The sequence below is a fragment of the Corythoichthys intestinalis genome, chromosome 11, assembly GCF_030265065.1.
Source record: "Corythoichthys intestinalis isolate RoL2023-P3 chromosome 11, ASM3026506v1, whole genome shotgun sequence".
NCBI classification, from domain to species: Eukaryota; Metazoa; Chordata; class Actinopteri; order Syngnathiformes; family Syngnathidae; genus Corythoichthys; species Corythoichthys intestinalis.
Window position 1 is genome coordinate 52,472,800 of NC_080405.1, and position 23,234 is coordinate 52,496,033.

General features: G+C 38.1%; 1 protein-coding gene across 3 annotated transcripts in view; it reads right to left on the reverse strand.

Moving 5' to 3' along the window:
* The window catches only part of lamp2 (lysosomal-associated membrane protein 2), a 38,307-nt gene extending 21,585 nt beyond the window's left edge, over positions 1-16,722 (reverse strand). The window contains exons 1-6 of one of the 3 annotated variants that reach the window (XM_057850239.1): positions 16,529-16,719; positions 9,969-10,084; positions 7,505-7,715; positions 5,505-5,666; positions 1,149-1,369; positions 952-1,071 (exon numbers count right to left, since the gene is read on the reverse strand). In XM_057850239.1, coding sequence (XP_057706222.1) covers positions 952-1,071; positions 1,149-1,369; positions 5,505-5,666; positions 7,505-7,715; positions 9,969-10,084; positions 16,529-16,586 — 888 coding nt within the window. In that variant the 5' untranslated portion in view covers positions 16,587-16,719. Of the gene's footprint in view, positions 1-951; positions 1,072-1,148; positions 1,370-5,504; positions 5,667-7,504; positions 7,716-9,968; positions 10,085-16,528 lie in introns of all 3 variants that reach the window. The other 2 variants (XM_057850238.1, XM_057850240.1) reach the window with 2 other exon arrangements.
* Between the last annotated feature and the right edge of the window lie 6,512 nt (positions 16,723-23,234).

Here is a 23,234-nt window from a genome sequence, read left to right on the forward strand (position 1 = left end):
GGGGCTACATGTCAGGCAAAGGCACTGGGGAGATGGCTGTGGTTAAATCTTCAATAAATGCAAAAGTTTACATTGAAATTTTAGACAGCTTTCTTATCCCTTCAATTGAAAATATGTTTGTCATTTTTTAAGATGACAATGCATCATGCCACAGAGCTAAAACTGTTAAAGCATTCCTTGCCCTTCCTTGCAAATAGCCCAGATCTCAAACCTGTGGTGGAAATTGAAAAAAATGGACCACATCAGGGCTTCACACCCTGTATGGATGATCTGGCAACTGCAATCAAAGAGCGGTGGCACCAAATTGATGACGAATACTAATCAAGTCCATGCCTCAGAGACTGCAAGCTGTCATAAAAGCCAGAGGTGATGCTACTAAATACTAGAGATGTGTTTTGTTATTTCTTTGTGTCTCATGATTCCATATTTTTTTCCTCAGAATGGAGTGATTCCATATATATTTCCCTGCACTTGCTCTATAAAATTAACATTTACTGACCACCACAGTGTTTTTTATTCATTTCTTTTAGTGTTTCTGAATGCTAAAGAGTTGCACTTTTGAAGTAATTCATTATTTTTTCAAGCGTTGTATCCAAGTTTGTTCTACATGACAAAATGTCTGAGTGAGTGCTGTGGAAGATTTTTATAACAACTTGTTGGTTCCTTTTTTTTTTTTTTTTAAACATTGACACCTTTTTAAAACAATATCTCGATTCTAACAATATCTCGATTCTTGGCAGGAGCATATGGATAATCTTTTGGGATACAAAGTATCACGATATATCACCATTTCGATATTTTGTCACACCCCTAGAGTACACACTGTGCACTCAAACACCTTAAAGTACTAAAGCCTCTTCTTATACAGTTCTTTCATAGGAAATACAGATGAAAATGTACCCAATTTTGTGGCAAACACTACATTACAAGAGAGTGTAGCAGAAGACTCACATTGGTAAAAGTGAGCGCTACGGTCATGGCATTAGACACCAACACCAGCTCACTACTGTTGACTCCACACGATCCAGACACTGTGGTCACGTTAGGGTCCAGGTTCATTTCCTGATACTTCTACAGCAGAAAGGTATTAAAAATGAGAAAGCTTAAGTCAATCTAAAGAGCAAAGTAATTGAGGGGATCACACACACCTCGCCTTGCTTGACGCCAATCCGCAGGGCAAAGTTTGCCAACAGACAGGCTGTGCTGTTCTCGTCCGGCTTGATGCTGAAGTTCCCGATTGTGGGTGTGGGTAGGGTGGGGGTCGGGGGGGTTGTAGGAGCGAGAGTGCTGGCTGTGGTGTTTGTCACAGGAACCACTGGGGTGGGAGTGGGGGTGGGTATTACAGGCAAGTCGGCGGCACATGTGGTCACTATGAAAAGAGAGAGAACCTATCAATAGTATTTGGGGGAATGTCACAATAATGATTATACAACAATTATTGAAACAAATCAGGAAATCAAACTACGGTATTCCATCCATCCATCCATCTACAACACAACTATTAAAGAGGACAAACAAGCTATTTTATTCATTTAAACTGGGAGGACTAGCTTTGAATGTTCATGTTTGAATGCCACTGACCGGGAGGAATGGATTGGATGTCTAGTGTCATCAATTGTAGCCTGTGAGTTGACGTTATTCTTGTGGAAAATGTTGGTCGAAACTAGGGCTACAGCTATCAATTATTTTAGTTTTATTATTATTATTTATTATTATTATATTTATTATTTTAGTTTTAGTATTAATCGATGAACTAGTTCGAACAATCGAGTAGTCGGATAAGGAACATTATTAAATTATATTTATAAATTAAAAAATTATAATAAATTATAAATATATTCATAAATTATATTTTTATTTTTATTTATTTTAACAAAATTAAAATACCTGAGCTAAGCCTTAAAAAGTATTTAAAAAAAAAAAAAAAAAAAAAAAAATGAGGATCTATGTATAACTAAAGAGCAATTGGCTAACTTACAAAGCAAAAGTCCGCTAGCTCAAATGCTATAAAATGTTTTTTTTTTTTTTTTTTTTTTTTTTTTTTTTTTTTTAAACTTAAACAATGTTCTTAACAAATGGTTCACACATTCCCACAAAAAAACGGCTAAATACATCTATCATCTGAATTACGAATGCATAAAAAAAAAAAAAAAACATTAGCTCAACCAAAAACTTAGCTTATGTTTGTCTTAACAGGGACCAGCTGGATTCAGCCATGTGAAATGAGTTATGTCACATTCACTGTCACCATTAGAGGGCAGTGTATCCACCCAAATCAATAAAACTAAATGCAAACACTTTCAAAACAAACCATTACAACACCACTTTAAAGTGCATGTGACATGAAAAAGCATGTTTATTTCATAATACACGCGGTATTTTATGCTCCTGAATGATATGGACCGCTTGGATGTGTGTGGAAGCGATCGCTATAATTATTTAGTTTTTTTTAATCCGGCGCCATGAAAATGAGTGACTTCCGCCTTCGGTCTTGCATAGAGGAGGAGGGCGCTGTGACGTGTACGGGTGAAGGCGTCCTCTTCACGAAACAGTGGTACTGTTGTGTATGAGGACTAAGGATTCAGCTGATTTTGCGGATTAATACGTTTATTTTTCACATCACGCCAGCTAAACGGCTGCAGAAAAATCTTGCTTTATGAAGCAGAGGCGTGTGCGCCTTTTTGGAGTTTCAAAAGGTTCCCATTCACCGTGGATATATGCCAAAAAAAGCCCTACTACTGTGGGACCATTGGACTTACGTGGATTGTTTTGTATTATGTCAAATATTAATACAGCGATTACAAAGTAAACACTACAAACTTTCTTTAAATAAAGGACTACTTACGTTTGATCATTGATAGGCATATAAAAAGCTCTCCTCATGCACATTAGCTGCACGTTAGCTGCACAACATCTGCAGCCGCCCTCCTCCGGGGAACGAACTGTAAATTGCTCTCCGCCGGGCGGTTTGCCGATCCGCGAAGTAAATCGACATCCCAGTCGTCATGTCAAATAATCCGGGTTAGTTATGTGTGATTTTCTGCTTCGAAGACTTTGAAACATCACTCGATTTGGGTTAGCATGTCGGCTAGCTGTCACGCCTCTTGGTTTGTTTACATTCTCCGAAGCCGGGGAAGGGAAATGACATATGTCCGATTTAGGTGTCATAAAATATCGTCCGGGAGGTGCGACAGTAAAGGTGAAGTCGACAGTTTTTACCATTATGGAGTAATTTTGCCATGTCGTCCTGAATAAGTGCATTTTTATTATTTCATATTCCCTTTAGCACAAGACTGTTATTTGTGATGACCATGCCATTTATTTAGCAATTGGGGGAAATACTTGGATAAAAAGAATATCCTGTAAAATATTGAAGTAAAGAGACAGAAACAATGACATTTTGCAGCTCTCGTCGTTGCGTTTTCCTCGTTGTGAATAGTTCCCCCTCGACGGGCTGACTGGTCCTTCTCAAGCCATTTATTTAGCTATTGGGGAAAATACTTGGATAAAAAGAATATGCTGTAAAAATATAGGAGTAGAGAGACTGAAACAATGACATTTTGCGGCTCTCTTTGTCGGGTTTTCCTCGTTCTGAATAATTCCCCCTCAATGGGCTGAATAATAAAACCGATGAGCCCATTTTCCCGCTGACGTCATCCACCTGTTGGGGACGCTAGAGCCCTATAATGGTAGGCGTGGCTAACCAGCAGATTAAAAGACTAATTTCTCGTCATCTGCGCTTTGCTACATTGTTGTATATAGTCGAATCGTCTCAAAATATGATTCTAATTCAGATAATAATGCTATTTAAGACTTTTTTTCTCATGTCGTATGCTCTTTAAATTAATACTCGAAGCAGCAAAATTTAATTCATATCTTTTATCTAATCGAATTACTTGAGTTAATCGATTAATCGTTGCAGCACTAGTCGCAACTGGTTGGTTTCTTTATAATCCAGTGACATCTTCTTAAAGCGATATATTGATTCCAGGCGGGAGCATATCGATTACCTTAATACCGTATTTTTTCGGACTCTAAGTCGCATTTCTTTTCATAGTTTGGGATGCGACTTATACTCTGGAGCAACCTATGTGTGAAATTATTAACACATTATTATATCATTTCACATGTTATTTTTACACTAAACCGCTACAGGACGCTCAATGCCCGTGTGTTAACATTGGCGATAACTTATAAAAACAACTGAGAAGGGCTGAAAAAAATGGCACCGAAAAGAAAATCATTTTCTGCATATTACAAGCTGCAAGTAGTGAAATATGCAGCTCAAACTGGGCTCCTTCTCAATTTCTTGTTTATGCGTCATGTTACATTAGCATAACGTACAGTTATTCAGCCAGTTGTTCCCCATTCTATTTTTATTTCAAATTCCCTTACAAGATGACATGTGTGTTCTTGGTGTTGGATTTTATCAAATGTACCCAGAAAAAATGCGACTTATACTCCGGTGTGACTTATATTTGTTTTTCCCCTCCCTTTATTGCGCATTTTTTGGCTGGTGCAACTAATACTCAGGTACGACTCATGGTCTGAAAAATACAGTACAAAGTATGGTAATATATCGATTAGGGCTGTCAAAATTATCGCGTTAACGCGCGGTAATTAATTTTTTTAATTAATCACGTTAAAATATTTGACGCAATTAACGCACATGTCCCGCTCAGACAGTATTCTGCCTTTTGGTACGTTTTACAGCAAGGCTTTTTGTGCTGTAACAGCGAACTCTTGTGGTCGCTTTGCGACATGGTTTATTTTTTCTTGCCAGTTCAATATGGCTGCACGACGTCTCGGGCTGACGCCTACGTTGTAATGTTGTGCTTATGTGATCCTTGGACAAGATTTGTCCGTAAGTATGGTTGTTGTAAAGAATGTACATATTATGTTAGTAAGCGAAATGTTCTATTTTTTGTATGAGACGCTTTTTGTTTATGTTTAGTGAACCTGTATAGCGTGCTAAGCTAACGTTGTTGCTAATGCAACGCTTGTGTACTTTTTTTTTGGTAGTTTTATGACGGTCTAAAGAGGACAATAGTTTGAGGCTATTTTATTAATAAATCAGATGAAAAAGGAAGAAGTCTGATTATTAAGGTGTCGTTCACTAGCTGGATAGCTTTGGAAAAAGTAGACGCTTCGGAGTGAGGACAGCATAGACAGATTTAAATGACAGTAGAGTGAAATGCCCACTACAGTCCTTACGTACCGTATGTTGAATGTACAGTGGGGAGATACTTGTTCTCCCCACTGTATATATCCATCTTGTGTCTTATCTTTCCATTCCAACATTTTACAGAATATATATATAATTTACAGAAAAATATGGCATATTTTATAGATGGTTTGAATTGCGATTAATTGCGATTAATTAATTTTTAAGCTGTAATTAACTTGATTAAAATTTTTAATCGTTTGACAGCCCTAATATCGATATATTGCCACACTCTTAGTCAATATAAGAATGGCTAGCACTAGGCCAAACTCGTACTTACAGTTTTCACTCTGCGTTCCATTTTTGATGAACGCCTGGATTAGCACGTTCCATAGGGTCTGGTTGACCATGTCGGACTGAATGGTCTCTTTGCTCTTGCAGGAGTAGCATGTGTCCATGCTTATGTCAGTGATGTGAGGTCTTGCATTCACGGAAAGAGTGTCTGAAGAAGGGAAAATAAGTGTTTTAATCGTTGGTGTACAAACATGGACGAGTTTTCTCTGCATTTCTGATAAATTGCTACACAAAGACGAAAAGCAAAGTATACAATTCGGTAATGAGCATATGCGATATTTTCCATTTCATTATTTCTTACTGTATGTTATGAAATGAATTATTGCATTTGATTCCTTTAGTGTTATACAAGTCCTATTTTAACATCGTTGTGTTCCACGTGTCACCTGTTTGTTAGATTTTTGTAGCTCCTGTGTGTCATTTACATGCTTGCACTAAACTTAGCACGTTGTGTTGCTAATTTGCTAACACCCTACAGCTGAAAGTGTCTTTTGCGCAACTTCGTTCAGGACGCCCCGATCACATATTTTTGCAAGTGAGTCCAAGTCACCCGATTGACAATCTGCCGATACAGAGTCCTGATCCGATACCTTGGAAATGTATTGGGGTGTCTGGGGCATATCCAATGTTCCATTCAGTTTGAACAAAGCCATTCCAAGATTATAACATATAAAATAGTTATTACAGGGTTTCTACAGGTATTAGCTAATTTAATGCTCTTTAATGCCATGTTAAACAAATGTAACAACTGTAGATAGTTTCCCACACACAAATTGTAAGTAGAGTTGTCCTATGACTACTTTTTAACCGATATCACAATACTGTCCAACTCCAAAAATACGATACCAATGTGGTCGTGAACGTACCATATTAATGCTAATTGTATTGTGATGCCCCATTGGATCCTTTTATAATGATAAATGTAACAACTTCAAGGTTTTCCCAAAAAACATTCTGTGAAAAATAATGGAACAAACTTGAACTGAAGTTGTGGAATAAGTGCCTGTATTGCACCACTATATTCATTGTTGAAATCAAAGTAGTGCAAACATCAGTATTTTTTTGATCAGGTGCAAAGTGTCAATAAGGCACTGCCATATCACATACAGCTCACATCGTGCTTCTGGCTCAAAATAACAATAAACGCACAGAGCTTCACTACGTGAGTGAGGTATGTTAAGACTTTATAATCATTTATCTTTGATTGTTCATTTTAATTTTTGCAATTTTTAACAAACTCCAAAAATCTTAGCGGCACATCTAATGGTCAATAAGCATAAATGCTGTGCTAGGCTGTGACCAGCCCTTGAACAAAGGCAGAAGGTTTCTACATTCACTTGGAAGGCAACATGAATATTGGCCCAAAACTGAAAAACTGATATCCATATTATCCGATATCATTATAAAATGATTTCATCGGCCAATATTATCGGGTAGTTGATAATATCGGACAACTGTAACACATTTTGTAAAAAAATGTTTCTTTAACTGTCAAGTTTACATAATTTTAATGCCTTGAATATTTAGTTTAATGCTTTTTAAAGCCTGATTTTTGACAAAATCCATTTAATGACTTTCAATGCTTTTTATGACCCGCATAAACCCTGTATTAGTGCAGCAGTCACAAATGGAACCCCACCTTTAATTAAAAAAAAATACAGCACAAAATAATGTTGCAAACAAATTAAGTCGAATTGTTATGTTTAATTTAAATAAACTTGCATAAATAATGAAGTTGGCCTGACATCGGTCAGCAAATATGACAGAAGACTTCTAACATTTAACTGTCATTGACGGCGATAGACATCCAATCCATTTTGGCTTGGAGGGCCAGCCCCCGAGTCAAATTGAATTGGACGTCTATTGCCGTCAATGGCAGCCAATGAGTTAATATATTTTAAAACCTGATCCGACCAGATTTCCAATCACGTGATTGGGAACATCCCTAATCTTCGTGTTTCTTCCCCAGAGATATGGAGGCATTACCGTTCAATGCAGAGTTAGGGAAGACGGTAGAGTCGCTGAGGTTGTAGGAGAACGTGACGTCATCCGCCTGGTAGGTGGTCCCGTTGACGATGAAGTTCACGCTCCAGGAGTGTCCCGCTCCGAAGCTGAGCTTCAAGGTCGAACTCGTGGCGTCGCACTTACTTCCGTTCGACGAAACCTCGGCGGGAAGTTCAAACTCGGCAAGCTCGCTCTGAGGAGAGAAAATCGAATCAGCTTTGACCATCTAAAGCTATCTATGATTTTTTCGTGTAACTTTATAAAGTCATACTTCTCAGTCATTCATGACCCAATCATCTTGAAACTTGGCAGCTTTGTAGCATAGGCCAGTATTTATCAATCCCCAGAGCCTGACATTTCATTTCTTTATACCAGGGATCATGAATTATTTGCAGACATATAGTAAGGGCAGCCTTCAATAGTTGAGGAAATTGCCAGTAGAGGGCACCCGTCTGCCTGGAAAACACACTTGTCCTTGTTTTTAATTATGAAGTGCTTGCATGTTCAGCTTATTTTGCAAGAGAATCTGAAACAACAGCCCTAAAAATTTGTCATGATTAGTGCTGGAACGATTAATCGATTAACTTGAGTACTGTAATTCGATTAGTAAAAAGCTTCGAATCAAATTTTGCCACTTTGAAGATTACCGGTAGTTTAATTACACTGGCATTGTAATGGTTTTGAGAGTGTTTGCATTACGTTATATTAATTTGAGTGGATACACTGCCCTCTAGCGGCCACCATGAATATGACATAACTCATTTAACGGCTAAATCCAGCTGCTCCCTGTTAAGACCAACGTAAGTTTTAGTTTGAGCTAATAAGTCTTTTTATGCATTTGTAATTTAGTTTATAGGTCTGTTTAACAGTTTTTTTTGTAGAAATATGTGTTTTAAGAGCATTGTAAAAAAAAAAAAAAAGGTTAGCATTTTATAGCATTTAAGCTAGCGGACTTTTTGCTATGCAAGTTAGCCAATTATTCTTTTGTTGTACTTAGATTCTGATTTATTTAGTTTTTATACCATTTGAGGCTAAGCTCAGGTATTTTAATATATTTTTAAATCCAAGCAAGCCTCTGTTTTAAATCGCCAAAATTTTGCAACGCATTGAATGTTCCTAATCCAATTACTCGATTATTTTAACTAACTACCATAATTTTCTACTTTTTACCATAAGGCGCAACTGACTATAAGCCGCCACCCACCAAATTTGGCACGAAAACAGCATTTGTTCATAGATAAGCCACACCGGACTATAAGCCGCAGCTGTCCTCACTGTAATTTGGGATATTTACTCCAGAAGATATTAACCGATAAGACTTTATTTGACTGCGGCATCATAAGATATTAACCGGTAACACTTTATTTGACAGCGGCATCATAAGACTGTCAAAAGACCAAATGAACCACCATGAAGAAGCTACATTTGGCCATCACTGCTCCCTTGAAGGAGATGGTGAACCTCTGCTGCCACCTGCTGTAAACATTGTTGTTGTCCAAGATGCCTCCTAGCATGCATTGCTGCGCTACATATGTAAATAACAATCAAAATTCATGTTCTGTGCTAATTATTTCTCCAGTTACTGTTCCAGTTGTTTCATTAATTGCTAGTTATGATATTTAGTGACACTTTATTTGACTGTGGCACAATAAGACTGTCGTAATTATGACGTAACACTGCCAAAAGCATAAATGAATGCTTATAACAGATGTCATTTAGTGTTATACAGCAAATTATCTCACTTTTGATGGATGTAAGAGAAACAAACTGGACAAAAATGAGTTAGTGACATAATTTGCCAGATGACACTTAATGAAGTCTGTCATAAGTATGACGTAATGCCCATGATAGTGTCAAGTCACAATTATGAAGGTCTTATGACGCTGCTGTCAAATAAAGTGCTACCTATTAACCCAAACAAATCAACAAATAAGCCGCACTGGATGATAAACCGCAGGATTCAAAATGAAGGAAAAAAGTAGTGGCTTTTAGTTTGAAAATTACGGTACTTGATAGATTCATCGATGACTAAAATAATCGATAGCTGCAGCCCTAGTCTTGATATCAGATTATTTTGTAGTGTAAAGCCAAATGAAATGGGTTTGATTATTTGAAACCTGAAACATTTCAGAACAAGAAACCAGTAAGTACTTTTTCACTCAACTGCCATTTTTTTACAAAGTATTTTTGTATTTCCCAACTACTTGGGAGTCAACCGGCATCCTGCAACAGATTGTGTTCATTGAAAGCAAAACTGCAGTTATGTGAGCTGTGACTCAACCATTCACCAGTGCTTGTGACAGGATATACAGCAGGAAAATGCAACAAGCGAAATGCTGAGTGGCAAGAATCTCTGGAGCAACACAACATACCTCATCACTTTTTAAGAGTCGCTGCGCAACACAAGACTAGAGTGCCATGTCTTTAATTGGGACTAGAAACTCACCTTGTTCTCTGACGTCGTGTACGAAACAGAGAAGTTGACCATGAGATTGGCGTAAAGACACAACTTGTCATCTTTGTCTTTGACTGTCACTTCGGTCCCATGTGAATGGTGAAGTACTGTAAAGATAAATGGAGGGGTGTCACATAGAGAAGATTTCAAGGCACTGAGAGTCACCTATTTAAAAGCTTCTCGTACTGTACCGTTATTACAAATCTGGCATTAAGTCAAACGCATTTTTTTAAAAAATAAATAAATAAATGCTAGCTCCACGTTTTTTTTGCTTTTAACCAAGAATGAAGACTATTTTACGTCCATATCTATGAAGAATTCAGGGATTTAAGCATTTATTCACAGGAATTTTCAACGCAAAAAGCTCTTTGTTTACATATGGCGGCTGCTAATTTGCTGACAGACTAGCATCATAGTTTGCAATTTAGACGTAACATAATTTTTTGCTTTTAACAGTGAATCGAGACTGTTTTACGTCCATATCTATGAAAAGTTCAGGGATTTAAGCATGTATTCACAATAATTTTCAACGCAAAAAGCTCTTTGTAATATGGCGGCTGCTAATTTGCTTACTGAATGGAATCATAGTTTGAAATATTTACGTGAAATAAATGCTAACTGGCCTTTTTTTGCTTTTAACCAAGAATCGAGACTGTTTTACTTCCATTTATGTATATAAAGAAACCACAGATTTAAGCATTTATTCACAAGAATTTTCAACGGAAAAGCTCTTTGTCTGTGGTTCTACTCGGTCAACTTTGACTGAGATAGGCACCCTATGAATCGGCCCTGCGCCCTGTGTCCCGTCAATACATTGAGTTACACTGTTGATTCAGATGATCAGGTTAGTAGCTTCTTTAGAGTACGTTTTCATGATATGCTCATTTTTTGGGTTAGGGATTTTTGGTTTTTCTTGACTTTTTTGCCAAAATCATCAATATTAAAACGATAGAAGGCTTGAACTACTTTAGTTGTGTGTAATGAATCTAAAATATATGAGAGTCTAATGTTTATCAGTACATGACAGACAATAATGAACTTTATCACAATATGCTAATTTTTTGAGAAAGACTAGTATATTCAATCAGTTAGAGGCGTGCAAAATGTCCAATTCTTAGATTATTCGCGATTCGGCCGTGGATTCCGTGGAAGATTCAACAACAATTCACAAACATCCAAATTCCGATTATTTAATTATACCAGGTAAAGCAGAACTAAAACACAGTCAGCGCGGTCTTCGGGACACAATGAGGAACGGACCGAGAGTAAATATGTTCAACTCATGCCACTAGATAAAAAAACAATAGTACCTGACTGCGGCCGACAGCCGCTACAAAAAGCGCTCAGTTGCTAGTTGCTACAAACATACAGCCACATAATGCTACAGTAGATATCACATATATATAGTGGTACCGCTACATACGAAGTTAATTCATTCCAGGACCTTGTTTGTAAGACGAAATGGTTGTATGTCGAGCAGGATTTTTCCATAAGAATACATTATAATTCCATCAATTCGTTCCACAAACCTACACTAAATCCTTAAAAAATACTGCTGTTACTATTACAAAGAGCAAAACAAATAAATTATGGATAAAAATCGGAATAATAATACCTACAATAATGTAACAAATTGGGTTCTAATATGGCGGATGTATTTTTGCGTGGTGTACCTGAACGCACTGCGTGGCTGACGACAGTGAGAGAGAGTGTATTAGAGTTTTTAGTTTCCCTTTACTCTGCTCTATTGTTGAGGGTCAGCTGTGGTGGATAGAGCTGGCGATGTTACAGTAATAATAAATGTCACCGTAACTTATAAAGACTGGCGAACGGAGGACCGCCGAGCTCGTAGCCATTTTACGGCCGTATTGTTGAGCCAGTTTACGGACGCGGACGCCACGCTCATATTTCCCTATCATTCCAAACTTCATTTCAATGGTAAGCCTCACCTGTGTCCTTTTTTTTTCACCACATGCACTAACATTGTTGGAACCCATGTTGATTTCTCTCACAAGAGAATCCACCGTGCGTCTGTCTTGTGGGAAAACAAGGACACTGCCGGGCTGTCATAAATCGTCGTATTTCGAGCATGTCGTCGGATGTAGGAAAAAAATGGCGAGTCAAATTTTACATCGGATTTCGAAAAGATCGTGTGTCGAATCGATCGCGGTACCACTGTATATAACTAGCTGCGAAATGACAGACGACGGCGGCGTTAGGACATGTATAGAGAACTAGATGCGAAAATGCCAGACTTGCCGGCATTAGTAAACAGTAGTGCTGCAACGATTAATCGATTAACTCCAGTACTCGATTAGAAAAAAATATTCGAGAGATTCACACGATTACTGGGTTCTAGATCACAGAACTGATTTGTGTACACTCTACCCCTTTCAATCACTTAGCTTATAGTCTTATAGACACCCCCACCCCCATTCTCCTCTTTCACTGGCCAATTGGCCCCCACAAGGTGTAAACCGGAAATACATCTCGCTGACGATAGCAACAGCATATTAGTAACTAGTTTAGATGTTCAATGTATTTCTTGTTGTTGTTTATGTGTTTCTTTTCTTTCTTCTCTTGTATTTCTTTTCTTCTGTCCCCCCATAATCCCTTCCTGTTCGCTGCTTTGTCATAATAAAAAGGTATTTTGAAGGATCACAATGGGAGTATGTCAGACTCTCCATGTGAAACATTAAAACTGTTCAGAATCCGGGCACTTAGACTTCCATTCTCTGTGTCAAACAGCTGAACAGGACAGGTTTAAAAAAAAAAAAAAATATTCGAATTAAATTTTGTTGCTTCGAGTATTCGTTTAATTGAAGTAGCATGGATACACTGCCCTCTGGTCTGCCTCTTTTCACATGGCTGAATCCAACTGCTCCCTGTTAAGACCAACCTAAGCAAAGTTTTTGTTTGAGCTCATGTTTTTTAATGCATTCATAATTTAGTTTATAGGTATATTTAGCCGTTTTTGTGGGAAAATGTGTCTGAAACCATTTGTTAAGAGCATTGTTAAGAAAACTTTATTTTGTAGCATTTAAGCTAGTGGACTTTTTTTTATGTAAGTTAGCCAATTGTTCATTTGTCGTACAAGAATCCTCATTTAAAAAATAAAAAAATCATACCGTTTGAGGCTCAGCTCTGGTATTTTAATTTTTCATGTTCGTTATCCGATTACTCGATTATTCGAACTAACTAGTCCACCGATGAATCGACTAATAAAATATTCGATAGCTGCAGCCCTAGTAAACAGCCGCCATCATAAAGCATTAGACTTCTCAGAAAGGCTCTGTTGTATAGAACCTTCCTAGCGAACCTAAGTAACTTTTTATCTAAAATACTCCTAAATCGGCAAAATCTTGACTTGAATCTATCTTTAAATGATGAAACAATTTTAAAACTTTCGCATATCAAAAGAAGACAGTAGGGTAATTATGGAATAACAGGAGCAATTTTAACAACTGTAACGGTTGATTCACAACATTCATTGAATGTAGTTTAAAGCCACTGATGCAGAATGGGGACTTGAGTATTTTATTTACAGTTTTGAATTGTTAACTTGACACCGAAATGGTAGTTTGGTTCAGCCTGAGAGGATTTTTGAACAATTTTGGAACTAATGTACGAAACATTAAAAGCGGGGGATACAAGCCTCTGAATCGTAATCGAATCGTTAGGTGCCCCAAGATTCCCACCTCTACAATAAGTATGTCTTTTCAAAAGGGAGTTATCAAACATTTTTCACTTAGTTTCTTTTAGGTACTGTATAATGTGAGCAACTCTGCAGTATTTGTTGTGTTTTGATGCTGGTTTTGCTGGTGCAGCTGTAACAATCTGCAAATCCCCAACACATTTAGTAACATATTTACCAGTAGATGGTGGATTTTTTTTTCCAGTCCAAAATTGACAGCTACTTTCAGGTCTGCCTAATCTTCAATGCAACAAAAGACAGTTCAAACAATGCTGGCTCACGTTAGACAACTGTATTCGTAGCAAATGCTATCTATTTAGTGTCTTTAGTAGAGGCGTGCGAAATTTCCGATTCTTAGATTATTCGCGATTCGGCCGTGGAAGATTCGAGAACGATTCACAAACTTTCAAATTCCGATTATTGAATTATACCAGGTAAAGCGGAAGTAAAACACAGTCAGCGTGGTCTTTGGGACGCAATGAGGAACGGACCGAGAGTAAATATCATGTTCAACTCATGCCGCTAGCTAAAAAAAAAACAAAACAATTAATACCTGACTGCGGCCGTCAGCCGCTACAAACAGCGCCCAGTTGCTAGTTGCTACAAACATACGGCTACAGTAGATATCATATATATGTAGAACTAGATTCAAAATGACAGACGACGGCGGTGTTAGAACATGTATTATTGAACAGAGATGCGAAATGACGGACTTGCCGGCGTTAGTAAACAGCCGCCATCTTAAAGCAGTAGACTTCTCTAGAAGGCTCTGTTGTAGCGAATCTAATTAACTTTTTAATCTAAAATACTCTTAAATCGGCAAAATCTTGTCTTGAATCTATCTTTAAATGATGAAACAGTTTTAAAACTTTGACATGTCAAAAGTAGACAGAAGGGAAATTATGGAATAACGGGAGCAATTTTAAGAACTGTAACGGTTGATTCACAACAATAAATTCATTGAATGTAGTTTAAAGCTGCTGATACAGAATGGGGACTGGAGTATTTTATTTACTGTTATTTTTGTATATTTGTTTACTGTTATATGTAGAGGTGTGCGAAATTTCCGATTCTTAGATTATTCGCGATTCGGCCGTGGAAGATTCGAGAACGATTCACAAACATCCAAATTCCGATTATTGAAATATGTCAAGTAAAGCGGAAGTAAAACACATTCCGCGCGCTGCGCGGTCTTCGGGAAGCAATGAGGAACGGAGCGAATGTAGCTAAACATCATGCTTGTCATTACCCGGCCCCTCGGGTAATGCCAATGCTCAACTCACGGCTCTAGCTCAACTGATGCCGCGAGATAAAAAAACAACAACATACCTGAATGCTGCCGACAGCTGCTACAAAGTACGTCCACATAATGGTACGGAAGATAACATATTTATATAGGACTAGATGCATTATAGACTCGGTGGCGTTAACAGCACATGTACAAAAAGCTAGATGCGGGCGTTAGTAAACGGCCGTCATCTCAAAGCAGTAGACTTCCCTGCAAGGCTGTTGTAGCGAACCTTCCAAGCGAACCTAATTAACTTTTTATCTAAAATACTCCTAAATCGGTAAAATATTGACTTGAATCCATCTTTAAAATAGTTTTAAAACTTTCCCATGTCGAAAGTAGACAAAAGGGAAATTATGGAATAACGGGAGCAATTTTAACAACTTTAACGGTTGATTCACAACATTAAATTAATTGAATGTAGTTTAAAGCTGCTGATACAGAATGGGGATTTGAGTATATTATTTATTGTTTTTAACTGTTAACTTGATACTGAAATAGTCGTTTAAGCCTGCGAGGCTTTTTTATTTTTATTTTTTATTTTTTGTAACTAATGTACAAAACATTAAAATCAGCTAATAGCGGGGGGGGGGGGGGGGTTATCAATAATTGATTTAAAATCGAATCGTAGCCTCTGAATCGTAATCGTAATCGAATCATTAGGTGCCCAAAGATTCCCACCTTTAGTTATATGTTAACTTGATACTGAAATAGTAGTTTGGGTTAGCCTGAGAACTAATGTACAAAACATTTAAAAAAAAAAAAAAAAAAAATTTTAAATAAAAGAGAGGGGTGCATCAATAATCGTTTTATAATCGAATCGGGGCCTCTGAATCGTAATCGTAATCGAATCGTTAGGTGCCCAAAGATTCCCAGCTCTAGTCTTTAGTGTCTATTTACTGTAGTACAAATTAACGTAACTTTCTGGGTCAGTCCGGTAATGCAGCTTGATGATGCCTCTCCGTTGTAAACACCCATATGAGGCTAATTGCTAACAAGCAATCGAGATGTTCTATTTCATTTGATGCATTTAATAAAACTGCCACGCTGTTTACACGGAGGCCTTCTGTGGGCAAACCATCATTAGCATAGGAGTGTTAGACAAGCTCGGGTTTACTCATTAACTCAAAACTTTGGCTTTCCAAACCAGTGTTAGCTAGTTGCTTGCTATACTACCGTTACACCATCAAAGTGACATGAGCAAAGCTACTTTTCACAATTGCTGTCAAAGTACACTTTGACCTTACTTTTGTTAAACATGTTAATAAACAAAGGCGTGTTATTTAAGCTTCACGCGTCGGTTGTGTTACTCAAGTTGCTGTTGACGTAGACGTAATTAGCATTCGAGCTAACCAGGTTAGCTGTGTTGATTACATTCAAGTTGATGGTGACTTGTCGTTATTTAAGATTTATAGAGACGTTTCAAATAAAATACACAAAGGTATGCCTTTTAATAAAATTTTTTATCGTTCATTTTTCTTTTAATTTAAATAAAGCAGCAGGCCCATCTAGTCCCAAACGCATCTTCTGGTTTAGGTTTCATGACTAAATTAAATTATTTAAACTTACCACATCCAAATGCCAGGAGAAGTGCAAACGCGAAGTATCGGAACATGATGTCCTGCATTTTGACGGTGAAAAAAACAGTCAAGAGCCCAGCAGTTGGAGGATATTTAGCTGACTGTCGAGCTGCCGACTGGATGAGGAAATGCAAGTCACATAAAAAGTCACATGACGGGGGGCCAATGTGTCACAGAAACTGAAGGTGCGGACTCCTATAACCTGCCTTGCGAACAGTTTTCCCACTGCACTTTAGTCATTTTAAACCATAACCTACAGACCTTTGGACTGCCACCAAATTCTAAAAACAAATAAAACCTCAAAGAACACTTTAAATCCCAATCGTAACATCGATTTGCTTATGCTGCCTTCACATGCTGTAGGAAAGGTGATGCTTACCACTTGGTATTATGAGTACGTCCTGTTCATGTTTTTGTTGTCCTACCAAAAATAAAAAATAAAAAAACAAAAACAACCTGCAAACACGGACTTCATTTAAGTTTGTTGCGTAGGCAAAGCTGCGTCAGACCTATTAACTCATATATTACAAGAATAAAATGCATCAAAATCCAATTAGTATTTATTTATAACTGAAAGGTTTATAAATGTGTACCTATGTTTATATTTGAGTTGCCCGATATGATCGGTAAAAATTTTAAAACATCAGATATCGACATCGGTTTTTCAGTATTGGTTTTTGAGCCAATCAGTATGTTGCTTTCAAAGTGAGGCCTTTTGCCTTTGTACAAGGGTTGGTCACAGCAGTTATGCTTATTCACCATTAGATCGGGGCCGGATCTATGGGGGGGCCGGGGTGGGCACGGCCCACCCAGACGTGAGTCGTGCCCACCCAATCAAAATGTCGGTGTTCTGTTATGCATAAAAGATTGATGGGTTTTGTGATTGAATACCTGAGTTTTATTGCTTTTACGTCTTATTAGCATCATCTAGTGGACGCCTTAATTTACTGCATCCCATGTGCACTTTATTTGAAAGAAACTGTCACACGGATGTTCAGTAGTTGTTCAGTAGGAAATTAGGAATCACACGAAGACGGCCGCAGTCAGTTCGCACCGTCTCTGTGACCACTTTGCCTTGAATTTAAGGTTGCATCGCCGGTATGTATTGTTTAAATGTGTTTAAAAACGTAAATATGTGAATTGTGTGTACTTCAGTGCAAAAAAAGTGACAGATTCACTTAGCATGAAACTTGTGATATGTTAATTACCCACGAGTTAGAGGGTCGGCAAAATGGCGTCTCGGGCGCTCTGCTAATTGTTTATTCATATTTTCATATGCAGTTTGCTACAGATAGGGCAGTACATATGCGAGTTCATATATTGTGCATAATTTGATTGTGTTGTTTTGTCTGTTTTCTTTAGTTTCACCCTTTTGAGTGTTAATAAACCTGCTTAGACATAGCCACGTCTGTAGAGTCGTTGATACGAGAAAGGTGTTCATAGCCACGACTATCGTGACGGCACAGTCTCTATTTAGCGTCGCACTGGATATAGAGAACGCACGGAGAGTTGGTCTCACCTACTTTTTTATTGCAGGATTAACGGTTACTGTTAGCCGCAACCACGCCGAACAAGTAATCACCAAAACAAGCTGTTTTTCCAACCTCATTTGTTATCCGCGCGCTTCCTCTCTCTCCTCCAGACACATTCTCGCAGTCAGACATCCGGGCATTAATGACATCACCAGCCACAACAAAGCGTCGCCATATTGAAATGGGGGCAAAACACGAGTCACAAGCAGTGGCTCTGTCCTTTATTGTAGTACAAACGCGTTGAACGTTTGTCTTATTTGCGGTCTTTTTTTCCATCGGAATGACTAAAAGTTGCCGTGTTGAGGTTTGTAACACAAGGAAAAGTTCGGAGCCGCATTTGAAGTTCTTTATTCTTCCTCGTGAGAAGAAAAGGACAAGCAAATGGCTGAAAGCAATTAATTAAGGAACGGTAAAAGAAGACTGTTCCGTGGACCATTCTCACCAGTGGGAACCTAAATCCAGGCACATTTACTTTACGTTTGCAGCTGACATTTTATTACTGGTGAGTAAAATTTAATCGATATTTCTTGCCCCAATTAGCTGCTAGGATTCAATAGACTAAGCATTTTTATTATTACCGTAACTGACAACTTGCAAAGCGTTATTTTTCTTTTGCCATGAACTGCTCTGATCGGTCAATCGGTATATTATTGGCCTGGTGGGAATTGGTTATTTTGCCGTGACGTGTTCACAGCTAAATAATGCTTGGAGGCGAATTACCGGTTACGGCAGAAATGATCACTCCGTATATACTACCAGTTTTCTTAGTTCCTCACAGTATATATTCCATGTAATTGGTAAAGGTCAACTTACAGGGTGACTTTATGAGGTAGTTGTAGATGTTACCGAACTCCACTGCAGGCAATTCCTTTGGATTGTTTATCCAGCTATCAGCTGCGACTTTGTATGGGCAGATTTGCAGACCAATACACGCTAATTTTAAGTTGTATCGCCTCCTCTCGTCTGTCGGCAGTGACTCGTGATAATAAGTCATGTTTAAGACGTTTTTAATGAAAAAAAGACGCAAAACACAGCTGAAATATATGAATTTCAGACGTTTGTCTACGGATGTTTACCTGTGTGTGCCCCCATCTCAAAATGGCGACACGTTGCTATGCGAGATGACGTCATCGTGACATCACGCCGACAGCGAGAATAAGTAGATAGATGAATGAAAAAAAACAACAAACAAACAACAACAAAAAAACCCCCCCCAAAATTAATGCAGCCTCAACGGGACACAAGCCAGTGTCCTACTTGCGCCGGTCCCAAGCCTGGAGAAATGCAGAGGGTAAAAAAAAGCCTGCATTGGGGGTGCCCCCTCAAGTTTTCTTAGTGCCCACTCTGGTGGGTAAACCTAGATCCGGGCCTGCATTAGATGTCTCCAAACTGAAATGTTTGGGAAACATGTGGGAATTATCATCAACAACACAATACAATTAGCCATAATATGTTCAGTTGGGGTGAGAATGGCACGGGTGGTTCAGCAGGTCGTCCACTGATTGAAGGATCGGGAGTTCAAATCCAGCTCACACTTGTACAGATTGTCGTTGTACCCTTGGGCAAGATGTAATATATATATATATATATATATATATATATATATATATATATTATATAATTAGGGCTGTCAAAAGTATCGCGTTAACGGGCGGTAATTAATTTTTTAAATTAATCACGTTAAAATATTTGACGCAATTAACGCATAAATTCCCCGCTCAAAGAGATTAAAATGACAGCACAGTTAAATGTGTACCTGGTGTGTTTTGTGGAGTTTTGACGTCCTCTGCTGGCGCTTGGGTTCGACTGATTTTATAGGCTTCAGCACCCATGAGCATTGTGTAAGTAATTATTGACATCAACAATGGCGGGCTACTAGTTTATATTTTGATTGAAAATTTTACTAAAATTTTATTAAAACGAAAACATTAAGGGGTTTTAATATATAATTTCTATAACTTGTACTAAGATTTATCTTTTAAGAATGTTAATAATGGTAATGCCATCTTGTTGATTTATTGTTATAATAAACAAATACAATACTTATGTACCATATGTTGGATGTATATATCCATCTTGTGTCTTATCTTTCCATTCCAACAATAATTTACAAAAAAATATGGCATATTTTATAGATGGTTTGAATTGCGATTGATTGCGATTAATTACGATTAATTAATTTTTAAACTGTAATTAACTCGATTAAAAATTTTAATCGTTTGACAGCCCTAATATATATATATATATATACATATATATATATATATATACACTCACCAGCCACTTTATTAGGTACACCTGTCCAACTGCTCGTTAACACTTAATATCTAATCAGCCAATCACATGGCGGCAACTCAGTGCATTTATGCATGTAGACATGGTTTAAGACAATCTCCTGGAGTTCAAACCGAGCATCAGTATGGGGAAGAAATGTGATTTGAGTGACTTTGCACGTGGCATGGTTGTTGATGCCAGAAGGGCTGGTCTGAGTATTTCAGAAACTGCTGATCTACTGGGATTTTCACGCACAACCATCTCTAGGGTTTACAGAGAATGGTCCGACAAAGATAAAATATCCAGTAGGCGGCAGTTCTGTGGGCGGAAATGCCTTGTTGATGCCAGAGGTCAGAGGAGAATGGCCAGACTGGTTCGAGCTGATAGAAAGGCAACAGTGACTAAAATAACCACCCGTTACAACCAAGGTAGGCAGAAGAGCATCTCTGAACGCACAGTAAATCGAACTTTGAGGCAGATGGGCTACAGCAGCAGAAGACCACGCCGGGTGCCACTCCGTACAGCTATGAACAGGAAACTGAGGCTACAATTTGCACAAGCTCATCGAAACTGGACAATAAAAGATTGGAAAAACGTTACCTGGTCTGATGAGTCTCGATTTCTGCTGCGACATTCGGATGGTAGGGTCAGAATTTGGCGTCAACAACATGAAAGCATGGATCCATCCTGCCTTGCATCAACGGTTCAGGCTGGTGGTGTAATGGTGTGGGGAATATTTTCTTGGCACTCTTTGGGCCCCTTGGTACCAATTGAGCATCGTTGGAATGCCACAGCCTACCTGAGTATTGTTGCTGACCATGTCCATCCCTTTATGACCACAATGTACCCAACTTCTGATGGCTACTTTCAGCAGGATAATGCGCCATGTCATAAAGCTGGAATCATCTCAGACTGGTTTCTTGAACTTGACAATGAGTTCACTGTACTCAAATAGCCTCCACAGTCACCAGATCTCAATCCAATAGAGCATCTTTGGGATGTGGTGGAACGGGAGATTCGCATCATGGATGTGCAGCCGAGAAATCTGCACCAACTGTGTGATGCCATTATGTCAATATCGACCAAACTCTCTGAGGAATACTTCCAGCACCTTGTTGAATCTATGCCACGAAGAATTGAGGCAGTTCTGAAGGCAAAAGGGGGTCCAACCCGTTACTAGCATGGTGTATCTAATAAAGTGGCCGGTGAGTGTGTATATATATACTTATACTTACCCTATTTGCCTGTGTGAGAACAAGTTGTCGGAAGCCGGATGGCGCAGATATGCTGCCTCGCTTCTGTCGGACTGCCCCAGAGCAGCTGTGGCTACAGTAGTGGTTTCTCACCATCAATTGCAGATTAAAAGAATGCAATTAGACATGTGCCGACCACCGGTTTCAAGGTATACCGTGGTTTAAAAACGTCAAGGTTTTAAAACCGCAAAAAATTTCCCTGAGGTATTAGTTATTATGTCCCAAAAATGCATGGATAAATCCCTCGCTTGAAGCTGTAAGGCTCAACCCTCCACTGGTTGTTGCTCAGTGTCAGTCAGCTGGGCTACACGATGGCTGGAGGAGGTGAAACTCCTGAACATTTTTCCCCATTGAAGAAAACGAAATCGCTTGTATGGGAATACTTCGGCTACAGAAAAGTTACAGACGGCCGCGGTTTAGAGGAGGAGGGCCAAACGACATGTAAAACATGTTGCGAAGGATGGCTGCCGAGGAGGCAATACCTCCAATATGATTTTGCATTTATTCAACATTAAAGGTTGGTAAACACTGTCATGAACTCAGAGTCAACTTCTGTGTGTTTAGTGTGTCTAGTGGTGGTAAAACTTTTCTTCTCTCTGGCAATTATGTGTTGAGTGTGTATAATGTAAACGTTATACGAGTCATACACACGTGTTTTTACAAAAAATAATTTTTTGTTCTGATGGTAATATTGTTGAGCTGTGGCTGTGCGGTTTTTTGCTCACCTAAAGGACTCCTTTTATTTAGAATATTTCAAAATTAAAATTAAAAAAACATTTTTTTAAACTAGGGCTGTAACAATTATCGCGTTAACGGGCAGTAATTAATTCTTTAAACACATTAAAATATTTGACGCAATTAATGCACATGCCCCCGCTCAAACAGATTAAAATGACAGTACAGCGTAATGTCTGCTTGTTACTTGTTTTTTGGTGCCCTCTGCTGGCGCTTGGGTCCAACTGATTTTATGGGTTAGTACCATGAGTGAGCATGGTGTAATTATTGACATCAACAATGGCGAGCTACTAGTTTATTTTTTGATTGAAAATTTTACAAATTTTAATAAAACGAAAACATTGAGGGGTTTTGATACAAAATTTCTATAACTTATACTAACATTTATCTTTTAAGAACTACAAGTCTTTCTATCCATGGATCGCTTTAAGAGAATGTTAATAATGTTAATGCCATCTTGTTGATTTGTTGTAATAAACAAATACAGTACTTATGTACCGTATGTTGAATGTATATATCAGTCTTGTGTCTTCTCTTTCCATTCCAACATTTACAGAAAAATATGGCTCATTTTATAGATGGTTTGAAGTGTGATTAATTACGATTAATTAATTTTTAAGCTGTAATTAACTCGATTAAAAATTTGAATCGTTTGACAGCCCTAATTTTAACATAATACTGATGTTCCAATTTGCTAATGTTTTGAAAAATAAAAATCCTGTTCAATGGAAAAAAAAAACAAGATCTCAAACACATTTTAGAGCCGTAATTGCAATACCGTGAAATATTGGCTTAAGGTTATCATACCGTCAGAATCTCATACCGGCAGATGCCTAAGTCTTTGAGTGTCCCAAAAAAAAACTATATAAAACGTCCACAAAAAAAAAAAAATCTTACCATT